We start from the raw sequence: 17,299 nt of genomic DNA on the forward strand, positions 1-17,299 counted from the left end.
TTTTCATCCCAATCTGCCTGCAAAATACAACACAGACGCTGGAATCGTGCAGTTGCACTGCTTGAGAAGAAAATATTTCTATTTTTCCCCCAAATACTGTTTTCAGGAAGCCCCCCTGAATCACAAAAGGCTTTGCTAGCCAGGCTCACGCTCATTTATTTGGCTGTGCTGACCCCCAGAGTCCAGTGCTCTGTATGGCACATCCCGAGCCAAATCCCATCAGGCTCCTCAGCCTCTTTCCTCCCACTGCCACTAATTCAAATGGATTTTTCTGGAGTGATTGTTCCCACAGCCTGGGGATGATTGCACCCTGCCAGCACCAGAGAAAACAGACATTTACCCCGCGCTGACTCAAATTGCTGCGCGCATTTGAAACTGCAGATTTAGAATTAACTTGATAAAGGGGGGAAAAATTACATAGGCTTTATAATAAAGCACATAGAGAATCTCGTGGGGAACTGCCTGATTATATCTAATATCTCCAGCCACACAACTGGCAAAACCTGAATTATCACTCGATAAGCACCTGCTGGGGCAGAAAGAATCCTTTATATCTGCTACTTAAGTCTGGAGAAAGCTGATACTATTTTCTAACATACATTCTAACATACATTTTTGGGACTTTCTAATTCCATTTTTCAGAAAAAAAAACTGTTTGCTATAATAGCTATCAAACATAACAATCAGACATTATAAAACACACAAAAACAGAGAGGGATTAATTTAGGGTTAATTATCCTTAGGTAGTTGCTACATAAGAGAAATTGTTTAGACCACAGTCACAATGTTAAAATCACTGTGACAGACACCAAAACTTCCCCAGGACAAGAAGACACTGGAAGCTGAGTGATTGCTCACCTTTTTTTTTTTTTTTTTTTTTTTTGAGAGGAACTCCAATAAATGAAGTGTCCTTTTCTTGCACATAGCAGTAAAAAATCAGAGTTTTCTTTACCCAAATTCAGGTCTCCTTTGAGATGAGGTTTTGCAGCTGCTTTCTAAGCAAGTTTAAAATACCTACATAATGTTTTAACTTTTAAAGCTCAATGCGACCTTCAGTCTAGAAAAAAAACATTAGTTTGTCTTCAGGTAAGAGGCATTTTTCACAACCCAGATGGGAATTATCTTCCCTCGCCCCCCTTCACAAATGACAACCTGATAAATCTCTTTTGTCTCAGGATACCCTTCTGTGAAGACAGGATCTTTCTTCTTGGCTGTACCCCAGTCTCTGCCTGGCTCTGCAGCACCCTTCAGGCTGACACTTGTGCCCTGAGCTACAGAGCAGCTGAGGAGACATTTGTGAGCAGGGGCATCCCCTGAGTCCCCTTTGTCACCAGCATGGAGGACGCCAGCTGCAGGACTGGTGACATTGACACTGTGCACACACAGGGGACAAAGGGAAAGTGCTGAAGTGTGAAAGAGAGAAAGACAAAAAGTCATAATAAATAACAGCCTGGAAAGGCATCAGAGAGAGCTATCACCTGATGGATCACCCAGGACTTGCCAGGAGCCCTGTATCAGCAAACAGGCACATGGCACTGATGGATCACCCCTGCTGGGACAGCCAGGCCAGGACTCCCACCTGAACCTGCAGCCCTCAGCCCAGCACCCTGGCTGCATGCAGCCCCTCAGTGTATCCTACTGCCAGCAGGATTGCACTGGAGAGCATCACATTCCTTCAGCCAGCACCTGAGGATGCAATACTTTGCTGTAAACAAACATATAAAATGCTGGAACTCATTAAACACAAAATAACTTTTCAAAAAAATATCCCTGTCCAAGCACAGGTGAAGCCAAGAGAAATCTGTGGTGCCGTATCCTCAAAGCATCATCTCCTCCTAGGAAAACACCCCCTGCACTTAGGGAGGGATCCCAGAATTTTTTCATCCTACAGCATGACCATCAGAGATGCAGAGAGGAAGCACAAAGGAGAGTACACAAGAATTCCCTGTGACCTGGCACAGGCACCACCACCAACCCTGCCAAACACCCCAATGGCTGCTGCCACCTGTGTGCCAGGGAGCCCCCTGGGGCTGAGAGCTGCCCTGCTTTGTGGGTGCCCTTTGTGTTGCAGCTCCCTCCTCACCCACCCTGCTCTGCTTTGGCTGGGGCGCGATGTCCTCTGGAACCTGCTCTGCCAAATCCCCCTCGCAGTCAGCCCTGCTTCCCATGGCTTCCACACAGCAGCTCCACAGAAACCAGCCCTGCCTGCCCCTCTGGGACAGGGGTTTGGGGACAGCTGGGTGTGTGCACCACCACAGATCCCACAGAAACCAGCCCTGCCTGCCCCTCTGGGACAGGGGTTTGGGGACAGCTGGGTGTGTGCACCACCACAGCTCCCACAGAAACCATGTCCTGTCTGTACCTGCTGGGACAAGGGTTTGGGACCACCTGGGTATATGAACCAGAGCAGCTCCCACAGAAACCAGCCCCTGCTGGGACATGGGTTTGGGGACCAGCTGGGTGTCTGAGGTATTTCTGCAGAGAAAAATGGGAGACAGCCCAGAGCAGGGATCAAAGCTTCCCTGCCTTGCCAGGGTGGAGGGTGGGTACAAGTGAGGCAGCCAACTCCTGTGCTTCAACCAAGTGATAGCAATTAAGGTTAGGTCATCAAGCAGGTGCTCCTGCTTTAAGTAACTTGCCTCCACCTGACTTCCCACCTTTTTTTTTTCTTTAACTAAGATTGTAAAGATATCGGTTTCATTTTGTGTTAGATAAACCAAGCCACTCCCAATGTCACATATGCTTTGGTAAACAAAAGCATGTTTTATGTTCAAGATGAAGCTATTAAAAACAACTTATGTAACAAGTAACTTGACTGATTTTTGAGACATAAAGCCCTGCTCTTGCAGGATTTTAAAACCCCTCTTTCTTGGGTTGTCCATGGGTTGAGACTAGACCATAGTGCACCACGTATCCTGCAGGATTTTCTCTATCCAAACTCAAAGGTAAGGGGCATTTTAAAAATAATAAGTGACAAAATGTTGTGGAAAGAGTATAATGTAACAAAGTATAAGAAAAACATTGAAAAGTAACATTTAAACCTATTGTGGTTGGGTAAGAAGAACAGATCCTTTGGGACAGGTATTCATACTTCAAAGGGCCTTTTTAGAAGCCTTACTGAGTGGAGAATAAAACCCCTCTAGATTTAAGACCAGTAATTCACTGAGCAATGTGCTTAGCAGAGGCTGTGGAGGTTTGCTGTGTAAGAAGGAGGAGGCTCATGATAACATATTTTGTAAATCAAGGCCAAATCAAATGCATTGAGTTTCAGCAGCTGTGCCAATTAAATCTCATTCAATTTGCTGAACAAGAACGTTAACATTAATCACTTTGGCAAATTTCTTAGAATATTTCGTGTCACTGAGTAGTTAAGTGATTTTGTGCCTGTTTACAGTGCAGTATAACATTCTGTGAGGCAATATCATCAGTCACTGAGCAACTGTGGGATGCTTTGGGACCCCTGGCTGGTTCTTAGCAATGTTTCTGTAGTGGTCCTTTGCCTCCTACAGGCTTTTTCAAAAGTATCCAACAGATTTTGTTATTTTTTAACTGCCATTATTCTCTGCCATCCATCCTTAGCACAGCCAAAGAACAAGATTCCAGCCAGAGCAGAGGCAATTTTGCCACCTGAACCCTCCACAGCCACATCCCATCTCCAACTCAGAACATCGCTGCAGCTCAGGGACACAGGGAATTCCTCTTTGGCCTTTTTTATTCACAAATTGACAGGCTCATCTTTGATCAGGCATTGGAGTTTCCATAGCTGGGATTGTCTCCTCCCCTACATTTGATTCCAGTTCCAGATGACTCAGGCACCAAATCACAAAACATTTCTGCTGCAGAGGAGGCACATCTCACCCTGGGTTATCCCAGCATGTGTGACACCCAACAGCAAAGAGTGGAGCTGCTTTTCTGACCTTGTAACCCCACTGGATGAATTTTCTCCCTGTTTTCTTTCCTTTCCCCTCTGCTTTCCCTTTCCTCACTGCAAAGCCCTAACCCTGACCCTTCTGAGGTGAATGAGGCAAGGTGGCAGCTACTGCTATGCAGTTTCTGCCTGTCAAGGGTGAAATGTAGGATGGAAAACATGCCCAAGGGTGAAAATATAAGATTGGTGATATATAATATAAGGTGAAAAAAAGAAACAATAATAGCAGAAAAAAAAAAAAATCAGGCAGCAAAATCAAGATAGTGAGATTTCTCCCTGGATTGCCAAGGCTTTTCTTTAGCTGCAGGTTCATAGATTCATCAGTTTAAACATGAGTAAAAAGGAGCCAGCTGCACAACAGAGAAGTCATTTTGAAATGAATCAGGAATAATTGCAAAGTCCCCCAGCTGCATAGAGCAACCCACAATATGTCATTCATTATCTGTGTATCAGGTAATTAAATTTCAGGATCCCACAAGGTAAATTTGATGTTGTACATTGGTATTAACAGATGAGGGAGGCACAAGGAGCATTTCTGGAAAACCAAAGAGCTCAGTGAGATGTTTTGTGAGCATGAAGCAAAATGAGTTGGGTGACTTGGCTAATGTGTTACTTTATGGTGTTATTAAGAAATATTGAGCCTTAGGTGCTAAACTCTCATTTTTTGCCTTTTCTCTCTTCCCAACTGCATTCCCTAAAAGTTTCTGTCTTCTGCCAACCATGCCCTGAACCAAGGGCTTCCCCAGCCCCAGGAGAAATGCTTTTACCTTGCCTTGGAAAAGGAGCAGAGCAGAGTCTGGTTCAGCATCAGAGCTGGCATCAGGGCAGCATCTCAGCATCAGCACGAGTGAGTGCCAGCACCCCACAGCAAGGGGCAGAGTGACCCAGGGCTGGCACCTGCTGTGATCACAGAGGGGACAAACAAAGCCATGTGGAGTGATGAGATTGCTCCTCATTGTCAGAAGCCAACAAAGCCAAAACAGAACCAGAAAAGTTTCATTAATCCAGTTTTTATTCAAATTAAATGATGGGGAACTACAGTGTGATTTTCTTTCATAATAGAAATATGTCAGTGAGGAATGTTTCTTGAGTTGTTCGTCACACTGGACAAGACAGCTGTCAAGAGAGTTACTTTGCAAAGTCCTTTGTCCTCCACACTCATGCAAAAAAAATCTTTAATTTAAAAAATGAGCTTAAACAGTCAACAAACTTGTTAGAGTATACTGTCAGCTACTGAACAAAAGTAGTCTGGTTTACAAAACCAAAATTTTTTCTCACCCAAGTAAATTACTTCACAATCATTCATTACCCTTGAAGGTCTTTATACATAAAATATACAAATTAAAATTATCAATATTTATTTATTTATTTATTGTCACTGAAGAGGAAAATAATTTATAAACCCATAAACAAAGATAAAGGAGGATGAAAAAAAGTGGATGAGCCCATATTCAGACCATGATATCTAGCACACTCCCAAACACTGCAGCCTTCAGCAACAATGCTCACATGAAAGTGATTTTTGGGCATGATGTGGGCAAAGGGGGCAACTGCTTTGACAATATAGTAATGAATCCCAAAGGTTAAGAACAAGCTGCATTCATCTGTTGAACCATCACAGTAGCTTGATGAACAGCATTTACCTTTTGAGCCATCACTGGCTTCAGGAACAGGCACCACACCTTGCTGGATATTAAGGATTTTGGTCTCCAAACAACATAAACCAGAGAAGAGTATTAAGCTTTCATGGTGGTGACATGCAAACACTGCCAAGTGTATTTATGGTAATTATTTGTTGTACACATCCATAAAAAGACACTGTTTGGATAAACTGAATGAACTGAAAATTGATTTTAAACACCCCCAATTTATCTATTAGGCACCAGTGGAAAAGATGGACCTCATTCAGACTTGTTTAAACAACAGCTTGCTTGGGGCAAATCCACCCTGCAGTGCAAGCCCAGCAGGGTGTGCACCACACACGATGCTCTTGGGGCTGGGGCTCATCCTCGGGGCTTTTCTGCAGGAGCAAAATCCCCTTTAGGAAACCCTGGGCCAGAGTCCCACGGGGGGTCAAGCACAGGGTGACCCCAAAACGAGATACAACAGAAGGAGCTGAGGAAAGTGCTCATATTCACCAAGGACCAACATGAGGAAGAGGTTAAGGTTTGGTCTGTAAAGCTTTACTAAAACTTCTGCAATAATTTGTCTGATCTTGGCATTCTGGGGGTTGTGCCCAGACTGCTGTGGGCAGAGTATCTCTGTCTTCAAGCAGCTCATGCAGGAGACAAGAAACAAAACCACCAAGTGACAGCTTGTCCCCCAAACTACCCAGGAACCAAACTCATGGCACAAGGAAATTAAATCAGGGTATTGGAATCATTGTAAAATAACCAATAATCTAAGGGCCTACTGGTGACTGAGGTAATGGGTCTGAATTTATCTCATAATGTGGAGCCCAGTGCTGTCCTTCTAACATTAAAATCAGCACAGCAGCTATCCCAGATCTTCCTTACAACATGGCATTTCTTGTGCAGAGAACATACAGAGTCACACCAACACCACAGCCAGCAAAAACCACACTGGAGTGCACAAATTAGATACAGAAATGTCATTGAAGACCATAAAAAGCAGTCCAAAAATTATTTTAAATTGTCTTATAAAAATATTTACAATAAAATTTGTTAGTACTAATGCTACGTTTTCAGTCCTAGAAAAAGGCAATCTGTAAAGGATCTGGCTCAGGTGCTCAAAATGAACAATACAAACACGAAACCACACATCAAAGACAAATTCCAAAAGCATTTTGGGGGTGGGGGGGCACAGCTGGTTCATCACATGTTGTTTGTATTGCATAGCTGGAAAACGAGGTCACTTGACTTGCATAACACTGCAACGTTTGGGAAGGAAGGGAGGGAACACCACGAGGAGCACTGGCTGGGCTGGGAACAGCATCACCCACCCCTGGCAAGGGCTGTGAGTCCTAGCCCTGTCCAGCATGCCAGCTCTGGGCCAGCACTGGGCAGAAATGCCATTTTACAAGAGCAGAGAACCACCAAAACCTAGTAATTAAGAAAGGTCTATGAACAGATGGAGAGCAGGGGATAAAATTATCCCACCTCCAGGCATACCCACTTTTGCCACCTGACAAACACAGCAAATTGCAGCCCTGCACCTCTCTAGCAGTACCTACCAATTTTTATCTCCAGCCCACATAAATTCTCAGTCTCTGGGTAATATTGGCCTTTACTCCAGTGAAGCCAGAGGTCTGGGAATGTTGGCTGGGAACTGTTCCCAACTGTTGAGCTGCAGTTGGGCTGCACAGTAGCTTATACAGGAGTTTATTTAGCTTTATGTCTGTACCAGACCTAACAAGTGCCCAAATGCTTGTCCAGCCTTGTCCAGTCACCTCTGCCTAACAAGAGATGCTACCTTGCACTGAAATGCTTTGTCTGTCCCATTTTATCCTTTATTCCCAGGCTGCATAGAAGGGAACCACCTTTTGGGCCAGTGAATTTGGGTCTGTCCCAGCTGAGGCCTCATCACGTTCCTTATGCCACCATAAAGGTGCATCTCAGGACTCTGATCTGAAGGCAGCTGCAGTCAGGAGAATATTCCTACTGGGATAGACATTCCTACTGGGATACATTCCTACTGGGATAGACATTCCTACTGGGATAGACATTCCTACCAGCCCCAATGGCTTTTACAGTTAGCAAAACCTCAGAGGAGAGCAGCATGTCACACTATGATTTTGGCACATTTCGCTGCAGATTGGAAAACTCAAAGCAAAAGGTTTAAAGGGTATTATGGAAAGGACTATTTTTTTTCTTAATTACTATTTTCAAGATCTCTGAGCTCACATACAGTGGAAGGGTAGACATAAAGAGCAGTAATGCCTTTTCTTTAGACAGTTTGCCCTTGTTTGTGAAAGCAAGAAGATCCCAAGAGGAGTGGGAGCTACCTCACATTCCTATGAAGGGAAGGGCAGCCCCTCTGCAGGGCAGTGACACAACACAGGCAGGGGCTGTTTCCCCACCATGAACAGGCACCCATCTTACTGTGTCAACTCAAACACCAAAGAACACATATTTATAGAGGAAACCCACTCCTCTACAAAAGCAGCACAAGGTGATGCAGCTTGGATCCCTCTGAAATAAATTTTTAAAGTATTTTTCTTTTCTACTGTCAAAGGTCACACAGAGCAGATCTATGGAGACAGAAGCAGCATAACAACTCTGGACAGCTGCCCACAACAAAAAGCCTCAGCTGATCTACAAGGGGAAAACAGAAAAAACCAAACCCAAACAACAAGAAAAAGAGTAGAGAAAATATTTTTCTTCACTAGTTCCCTTTAGCTAAGGAGCTTCTGGGAGCTCATCTCTGTATGCAGAAGCATGTCAGAGCTCATAGGGAGACACAAAAAGGTATTTTAAAGTCAAACATCTTCTTAAACAGAAAACTTTAGGGATATGGTATATAAGCAAGACAGGTCCCTTACATCTGGATCTAGATTTGTCTGTTTTGAATAATCTTATGAGTTCTTGATACTAATAAAGGAATGCTTTTAGTAAGGGCAAGACTAAAATAGCAATTACATTGACAGTGATTAGTTAATCTCCCTGCTCTGGAAGCATTAAAACACTGCAGATATTTTACTTGGCTCATTAATCCCTGCTTGGGTGACAGAGGGCTCTCGCTGCATGGAATGTCTCTACATTAATGGCACCATAAGGTTTTTTTTTAACATCTAAATGCTCTATTATGAAATGGCATTGAGATGCTGGACAGAGCTAGAACTGAAGCTTTCAGCACAGCTGAAAAGTGTGGGTTGGGAACATTTTGTATTCAAGCAACATTTGTTTCACAGGAGCAACAAAGCCCGTGGGAGCAGCATGTGTTGTGTGGGGCTGGGAAGTTCAGTGTGGCTCAGGTGCAGAGAGCTCAGCCCCAGGGAAGGCACTGCCCAGCAGGTCCCGGCACGCACAGCACACAGTATTCATGGCAAGTAGAAAAACCACATGGTGTTTATTTCCACAAGCATTTCAGGGATACATACAGCAGTCCAGTGGCATGTACAAACATACGGCTGAGACAGCGTCACACTCGAGCCAGACCACCCTGTTCCAGTCCATTTCTGCTGTTTTTCTCTGCTGGAACTCAGAAGTTTCCCCTGCCAGTATTAAAGTCCACCCTCCAGGCACAGTGAGTAAGTAGTTCAACCAACAATGTGCACGGAGCATCAGTAGGGAAGAAATCCAGAAACGTTCGTTTTTACTCACATGCCCAAACGTAGCAGTTTTGTTTCACACAAAAAATCCCGTGCCTGCAGTCCAAGCACAGTGTTTATCTCAGGACACATGCCATCGAGAAGAACAGCTGATTGCACCACAGATAACAAGCAACACCTCGTGTCTAGCATGGAACACGTCCCCAGAGGGATTTTCACTTGGCTATGCAATCCACTGCAGAGTGGATGACGCTTGCAACGTATCACTTGTCATGCTAAGACATTAACAGCAATGAGATGGGTCAAGTCAGAGGTCAGTCATCTTCCCAACACCACCTAGCTGGATCCACTTCACTTCTGCTCCTCACATTGGCTTGATCGTGTGTCACAAGGGTTTGTGAATCACAGCCACACCTGTTGTAAGAACAGACAGACACAGTTATGGTGGGAGCAGCTCCTGGGTTGCTACAATCATCCTGCAAAGCCAAAGGCAGCAACGAGGGAGGTGTCTACCACTTCTGTGAAAGTTCCTTCTACTGAAATCAACGTAAAATATACAAAAAAAGTACAATTAAAGCCTCAGGGGGCACAGCCCTCAAGTTTATAGTTGATGCCACTGCTGGCCACTCTCCCAATGCCTGTTTACCTGCATAACTCCTCCCTGTGCTCATGCTGGTTGGCAACAACGTCCACTTGTCTGTGCTGGGGTTGTAGTACTCCACCGAGGCCAAGTTGCAGGAGCCATCATCACCTCCCACCACGTAGAGGAGACCATTCACAGCACACACCCCTCGAAGCAGAGCACAGATGGTGAGACATGAGCCAACTCATCCCCCACAGCACGCTGCTGCCACATTCCAATTCACCCCCAAGCAGATCCCTCAACTCCCATTTTTATTTTCTACAACACTGATCACATTCACCACGAGCACACCAACTGCATTAAAAACCACACACAGACAGCTGAGCCAACCACCACAGAAAGGCTTATCATGGTTACCTGCATTTCTTCTGCACATATTCATATCTGCTACTTGCTTCCAGGTGTTTGTCCCTGGGTCGTAGACTTCCACACTCTTCCTCACCAAGGGCCCGTCGTGGCCCCCAGTGGCGTAGAGCAGCCCGCTGAGCACCCCAACACCTGCCAAGCACAGCCAGGTCAGCCACAGCACAGGGACAGGGCTGCACATCCCTGCTTCTGCTACTGGGCATGGCATTTCCAAAAACATGGGCCACGTGTGCATCAAGATCAGCTCTGCCCCCGCCCACCCCATGGCGCTACAGCACCTTGCACAGTAATGCCTGGCAGATGTCCCCTCTTAGGAAGCTTCAGGCAATCCAAGACCAGCAGTCTAGTCCCATGATACTCCTCTGCCTTTATTCCATCTCTCTGTACTCACTTGCTCTCTGCCTCCCACCCCACCTTGTTTCCATCTGCCTGATATTTTCTGCCATGGGACCCTCTGCTTTTCTCCTGATTCCCCTTTCAGGACTTTTGTTTTTCCTGCTGCCATTGTGCCACATGACTTCATGCCTTGGATGATGTTCCTCTCCTCAACAACTGACAGCTCTTGAAGCTGCCATTTGACTCCTCTCCTCCCACTCCCACCCCAAAACCTGGCAACACTTGGCACAGACAAGGTGTCTCCAATGCCACCTTCTCAGCCATTTTTGAAGGCCCCCATTTTTGAAGGAATGACAGGGATCTTAAAGCTACTTCTGCCTAATATTAAGTAAATTAGTTAATTAAAACGTTCACCAATCCGTGAGAGTTAAAACTTCCAGCAACATATCTTCATTAATAGGTTCAAAGGCCTCTATTAAAATTAACAAGGTGGGATGTTAGTAAAACAGAAACAGATCTGAATCACATCATTTCAACCATGAGCAGGGAGGAGAGGGGCCCTGCCAGGCTGATAGCAACAGGTTTTTGACTTGGTCCCTGTGCAAGGATCTCTCCTGGTCAGGAAAGGAGAGGGCAGGAAGAGCTGCTGAGCCAGAGAACAGGCACCACTGAGGCTCTGCAGCTCCATCAGGAGCATCCCCATGTGGGGACAGGTACATAGATCCACCACTGTGACCTCTCCCCTCTCCAAATTATCCTAGCTTGCTACTGCTGGCTTTGGTTTTGGCCAGCCATCTTTCACTGTACCAAGTGCTGAAATCCTAATATGACATTGGGATTCATGGTTCACCTCTGGCAAACATACAATTAATCTCTAACTGCCATAAATATCCACCTTACTGGACCACATCCTTGGTGTGGTTGAAGTACTCCAACATGCAGGACTTGGGAAGAGCAGAACACATCCACACATGTTTGTCCTGGCTCCTGAGCTGGAGCAGGTGTCTCCCAGGTCACTGAGAAATGGAAAATCACTTAACTGCACCTGAGCCCAGCAGCCTGGCTGTGCAGCACCTTGGCATTTGATTATATTCAGCTGTTAGTGGAAATTTTATACTTGTAAGAAATAATTTAGCAAGCAAGAGAGTAAAGAGTCAGAAATGCTCAAGCTTTTTCACATGAAACTGCCTCCTTGTGCAGTGAGACAGGGCATGCAGGGACAGGGGAAGTGAACCACACAGCTGGTCCAGCAAACCCAGGGAGTGTTCAACAAATGTGCAGATGTGGCACCTGGGGACATGGTTTAGCAGTGCTGGGTTACTCGTGGGACCTGATGATCATAAAGGTCATTTCCAATCTAAAATAATGTATGATTCTACAAAACCTGGGCAGCACCTGCACATGCCCACAGCCCCAGTGCCTCCAGGGACTTGGGGCCACCTGTCCTCAGCCCCACTAGATGTCAGCACGGGGACAGCAGTGCAGAGCACGGTGTCATTGCTGGAGCTGCACAGCAGACTGTGCTGCAGCACTGCTGGTGGCCAGTGACACTGGGCAGTCCCCTCCATCCCTGCTGGATGGGACAACCAGAGCCTGAGGAGCTCAGCTGACAGGTGGGAACAGAAAACTGCAAAGTTTGGCAGGGGAGTATGAGCATTCCTAACAAAGGACTTGCTACATGGAGAAACACTTGTAAAGCAGCACTCAGAGTGATTCCAACAAAGACAACTCAATAATATCCACTTCACTACAGCCACAAAATTCTTGCTGTTTCAACACACTGCCAACAATAGGAGATACTCGTTCTGCTCTCCTGGAAGGCTGCACTGGACTAGGCTTAAGCATCAAGCAGATACCACAAACCTCTCCCACAGAACTCAAACCAACAGTGTGTCCATATTTATCTCACCTGGAGCTACAGAAAGATACTGGAGTGAGGAGAGAGAGACAGGGTGTAGAGAGCAGCCTCACCTGCCCAGCTCAAAAGGGAACTCCCACCACAGCTTAACCTGCAGGGTCATTTCAGCCCCAAAGAGCAGCCCCCAGGCTCGCCTGTGGGTTCCTACACAATTTAATATCAGGGAGGACCCACGGCACACACTGAGCATTAAGACCAACAGGACAAATTCCCATTCACCTGAAGATGATTTTAAATGCAGTGGATGAGGGTTCTGCTCCCTTTCAGAGAGAAACAATCACAGAGAAGACAAATTACTACCTGGCCCAAGATCATGTAGCAAATTAGAAACCATCAAGACTAGAATCCAATCATTTTACAACAGGTCCTTTAATCCTCCAGATCACCAACTCTTGCCAACTCTTGCAAAAAATCAACTAAAAACTAGCTAAGGGAAAATCTGAGATTAATTTTATTATCCTACACAACGTGCAGATGAGGGGGGAAAAAGGGGAAGACCACAAGGTCACAGGATACAATCATGTGCACAGTGCAAATTACCAAAACACCCAGTGCAAACAACTAAATAACTATTTAGGGCAATACAACAAGCCACAAGAGCTGCTAAGAGATTCCAAGCCATTCCATTTTCATCCCTCACGGGAAGCAAGACACACAAGAGGCTGCACTTGCAAGCTCAGCAATGGCAAATCCCACTTTGGCTCCCTGTGTGTGAGCAGAGCTGGTGGTGTGTCACAGACATATTTTATGAAAAATCATTTTGCTAGGATCTTTTCTCCTGAGAGGCCTCAGAAACAAAATGCAAACAATAACTATCTGCTGCTGTGGAATGCAACAGGTGCATCTTTGATTGGTCTCATGTGGTTGCTTTTAATTAATGGCCAATCACAGTCCAGCTCTCAGACTCTCTGGTCAGCCACAAGATTTTATCATCATTCCTTTCTGATGAAATCCTTTCTTCTACTTTTTCAGCGTTGCTTTACTATATCATTTTCTTTTACTATAATATATACATCATAAAACAATAAATCAGCCTCCTGAAACACAGAGTGAAGATTCTCATCTCTTCCCGTGCCGGGGCTGCCTGCAAAGCCCGCGGCGGTGCCCGTGCTGAGCAGTACCTGCCCCGCTGCGCCGCGTGCTCATGTCAGCCACGTAGGTCCACTCGTTGGTGGCGGGGTTGTACTGCTCCACCGTGCTCAGGCACTGCCGCGACGCGCCGTCGTAGCCGCCCACCGCGTACAGCTTCCCTGCAACACACGGCAAGGGTGACAGCTCCCCGTGCTGGGAAGGGTGGCAGTGTGGCAACAAAGTCCCACAGATATGCTTAGCAGAAAGGTTTTTGAAGGTAGAGTCTCAAGGAGGAATAGAGATGGAAGCAGGTTTTGATATAGAAGAAAAGAATTGCTGAGCCGGTCTTACTGGATAATCAAGGAGGCAAAGGGTGTGTTAGTTAGAAGGGGGTTTTATGTCTTAGAGCAAAGGATAAACCCACCTCTATGACTTAGAGCAAAGGATAAACCCACCTCTATGACTTAAAGCAAAGGACAAACCCACCTTTATGACTTAAAGCAAAGGGTAAACCCACCTCTATGACTTAAAGCAAAGTGTAAACCCACCTCTGTGACTTAAAGCAAAGAGTAAACCCATCTCTATGACTTAGAGCAAAGGGTAAACCCATCTCTATGACTTAAAGCAAAGGGTAAACCCACCTCTATGACTTAAAGCAAAGGGTAAACCCACCTCTATGACTTAAAGCAAAGGGTAAACCCACCTCTATGACTTAAAGCAAAGGACAAACCCACCTTTATGACTTCAAGCAAAGGGTAAACCCACCTCTGTGACTTAAAGCAAAGGATAAACCCATATAGAGCAAAGGATAAACAAGAAGATGTTTTCACCAAGCAGAAAGATAGCACAGGCAAACAAGTCAGCAAATTTTGCAAGTAGAAAAAGGGTCTCAGAATTTTCCACTGCAAGAAAACTGAAAAACAACTTCTGGCCTACACTGTGACATACTAGCTTTTAGTGATTGGAGAACAGTAACATAAATATGGTAATTATAGCAGTTATGGTAGGCTATAGATAAAAGTTAAGGTATAGATTGGTTCTACTGTATTAAGATGCTCAGGAAAGAAAAGTATATAATGCAAGGTAACCAAAACCAGCTCCAGGCCTGCCTGCAGCTGGAGCTGACAGCTGTAGGCTGTAACCTCTTGGATGGAATAAACTGCATTTGGAAGAGCTGCCTGGAGTCCCACATCTCTCATTCAGGCTCTTACACAGCCAGGCTCACCCACAGGCACAGCCCAGGACAGGCCCTTCCTCAGGTGGCTTTAGGGGACACACCTAAGCCTGTCACTGTCATATTTTCTGAAAAATCCCTTCACCAGGATTTCTTCTCCTGGGAAGCTGAGAAGCCTCAGAGAAAAATGAAAACAATATTATCTCATTTTCTTTCTCCCTCAGGCCCACTCATGGCCTCTTTCTGCATCTTCCTGTCTCTAAGAACATTTCAAATTCTTACTTGTGCAGTTGGTCCTGCCTGGTATTTGTCAGTGAATCAGGCAAGAGTGTCAATCTAGGCAAGACAGATCAATTTCCCTGGCTGACATAGATTATTAGGTATTTTCAGTATATAATTGATCATCAGATCAATTTTTGTCACATTCAGATGAACCCTGTGGATTAACTGCAGGCTGCAGCTTGTTCCCTACACCAGTGTGATCAGCTCTTGTGCCCATCATACGCCCTTATTATTTTTATCATGGACTCCAACATATTCAACACTTACTTGTGTTTTCAAAAAAAAGAAAAGGAAAAGGATTTCATGAGTCTCCAGTAGAAAATCTGTCCATAGAAATGCATCTCTCAGGTCCATATTTAATACTTTTTCTGCATTAAAGCCACTTGAATAAATTCCAATGACTGATAGAAGCCCAGCACTTCCCAAGCATGGGCCAATTTTGAAGAAGGTGCTTCTTAAATATGCAAATGTAAGTTAATGACTACAATTTATTCTGAATGTATCTCCCTTGTTCTTCTCACATAAACAGATTTCATGTACACTAACATATTCCATGTACTTCCCACTCAAACAGGTCCAACCAAAGCACTGTAAATCATGGTTTATATGGTTTATAACAAGGCTTGTGCCAAAGCTGCTCTGCGCTGCACTAACAGGAAAGTGCTATGCCACACTAAAGACAAGTTCAAATAAAGCCTTTCACTTGCTCCAGAATAGATTTTGTAAAGGAATAAATGGTTCCTACTTAAACTTTTCATTCTCCTGAGTCCAAACCAAGCTGCTCAGTTCCAGCTCCCCCAAGTTTGGTGCTGACCCAGAGGTGCCAGCAGCTGCCACCCTCCTGCCCAGCCTCCCAGCTCGCTCTGAGCTGCCACAGCCTTTGCTACCCTCAGCCCCTGCTCCTTCAGGAGCCTCGGCAGAGCTCTGCCTGATGTCAATAAACACAGGTTTTTGTATTCCTGCCAAACCACCAGCCTGGGGCTGTGGGACAAACTCTGTTCCTGTTTCTCTGGCTGAGCAGATTTTCCATGATGGGTATTCCATCCACGCAGTGTCTGCCAGCAGCAGCCACTGCACAGCAGCGCTGGCTCTCACCAGCCAGAACCAGCCCAGCAGAATTAGGATTCAAAGAAACCTGCACACACCTGATTGCATTCACAGGAGGCATGGGCTAGTCTGATACACGTCTGAGGCTCTTGGAAAGCTACACATGATTTTTCACCAAGATAAAGAGGAGAATGGAAAAAGTTGCAGCAATTACATCATATAAAATCAATCTTTCCCAACTGGTATAGGGAACAGTTCTTGCCATTCCCTCCTACTGCACTTAACCATTCAGGCTTCTGTTTGACAAGTAACATTTGCTTGATGGAAATGGCTGCTCATTTTCTTACCCTCCACAACTCCAACTCCAACACTGCTTCTTCTTGTGTTCATGGGAGCCACAAAAAACCACTCATTGGTTTTATAGCTATAGGCCTCAACTGATGCCAGACCTAGTTAAAAAGGGGATACACAGGTTTTCTAATTAAAAAAAAAGAGAAGAAAAAAAGATTGGTGTTGCACTTTCATCTGCCTTCCACCTCCTCCCAAGCCCGTAATTCCCACCATGCTCCTGCAATCCCACTTCCTAACCCCTTGCCTTTCAGGCTGGGACCAGCATGTCAATGCCACTTCTTCAGTGGCTGGGAAAACTATTACCCCATCACCCCTGCCCTGGGACTGCTGCCTCTCCCATGTGCTGAGGCCACCAAGGTGAGCAGAGTCCAAATTTCAAGCCCAAAAGCCCCACATCCTTTCAAGCATTCCAGAACATCCATGCAAAGGTTTAAAAATTCCCCCAGACCCTGCTGCAATAGTTAGTTCAGGGCTTAACCAAGTGGCAGAGCTTTACAGCAGAGGCAGAGGTGTGAATCTAAACACACAGCCATGCCAAGACAAATCCCTGTAAGATTCCTTACTAGTATTTTATTCATGTTGCTATGAAAAATTTAATGGAAACAAGGAAAAAAATCCCTTTTCAGCCCAGAAAAAGCATAATCATACAGAGAATGAGGCTGAAAGAACCGTATCACAGTTCTAAAAATAATAAGAAGAAAGAAAATAATAAAGGGTGAGATTCTCTGCAATAAAATAATTTTGATTTATTGCAGAGAAATAAAGAAAACAATAAGGAAAAGAAAATAACAAGGGTGAGAAAGAAAATAATTAGGGTGAGATTCTCTGCAATTACTGACAGGTCAGAACGTGCACATGGATAGTTACAACACACACCAAACCCCATCTCTGGCTCCCTGTCTACAGAACCCCAGGGGAAGGGCACAAGAACTGCTCCAAAGCTCTGCAATCTC

At 45.1% G+C, this 17,299-nt stretch overlaps 1 protein-coding gene across 3 annotated transcripts in view; it reads right to left on the minus strand.

Annotated features, from left to right (window-relative positions):
- Positions 1-4,922: 4,922 nt before the first annotated feature.
- The window catches only part of KLHL3 (kelch like family member 3), a 48,673-nt gene continuing 36,296 nt past the window's right edge, over positions 4,923-17,299 (minus strand). For all 3 annotated transcript variants that reach the window (XM_054516392.1, XM_036391362.2, XM_036391363.1), the window contains 5 exons: positions 16,343-16,444; positions 13,543-13,671; positions 10,159-10,299; positions 9,805-9,948; positions 4,923-9,572 (listed from right to left, as the gene is read on the minus strand). In XM_054516392.1, coding sequence (XP_054372367.1) covers positions 9,544-9,572; positions 9,805-9,948; positions 10,159-10,299; positions 13,543-13,671; positions 16,343-16,444 — 545 coding nt within the window. In that variant the 3' untranslated portion in view covers positions 4,923-9,543. The remainder of the gene's footprint in view (positions 9,573-9,804; positions 9,949-10,158; positions 10,300-13,542; positions 13,672-16,342; positions 16,445-17,299) is intronic.

The sequence above is a fragment of the Molothrus ater genome, chromosome 15 (assembly GCF_012460135.2).
Source record: "Molothrus ater isolate BHLD 08-10-18 breed brown headed cowbird chromosome 15, BPBGC_Mater_1.1, whole genome shotgun sequence".
Taxonomy (NCBI): domain Eukaryota; kingdom Metazoa; phylum Chordata; class Aves; order Passeriformes; family Icteridae; genus Molothrus; species Molothrus ater.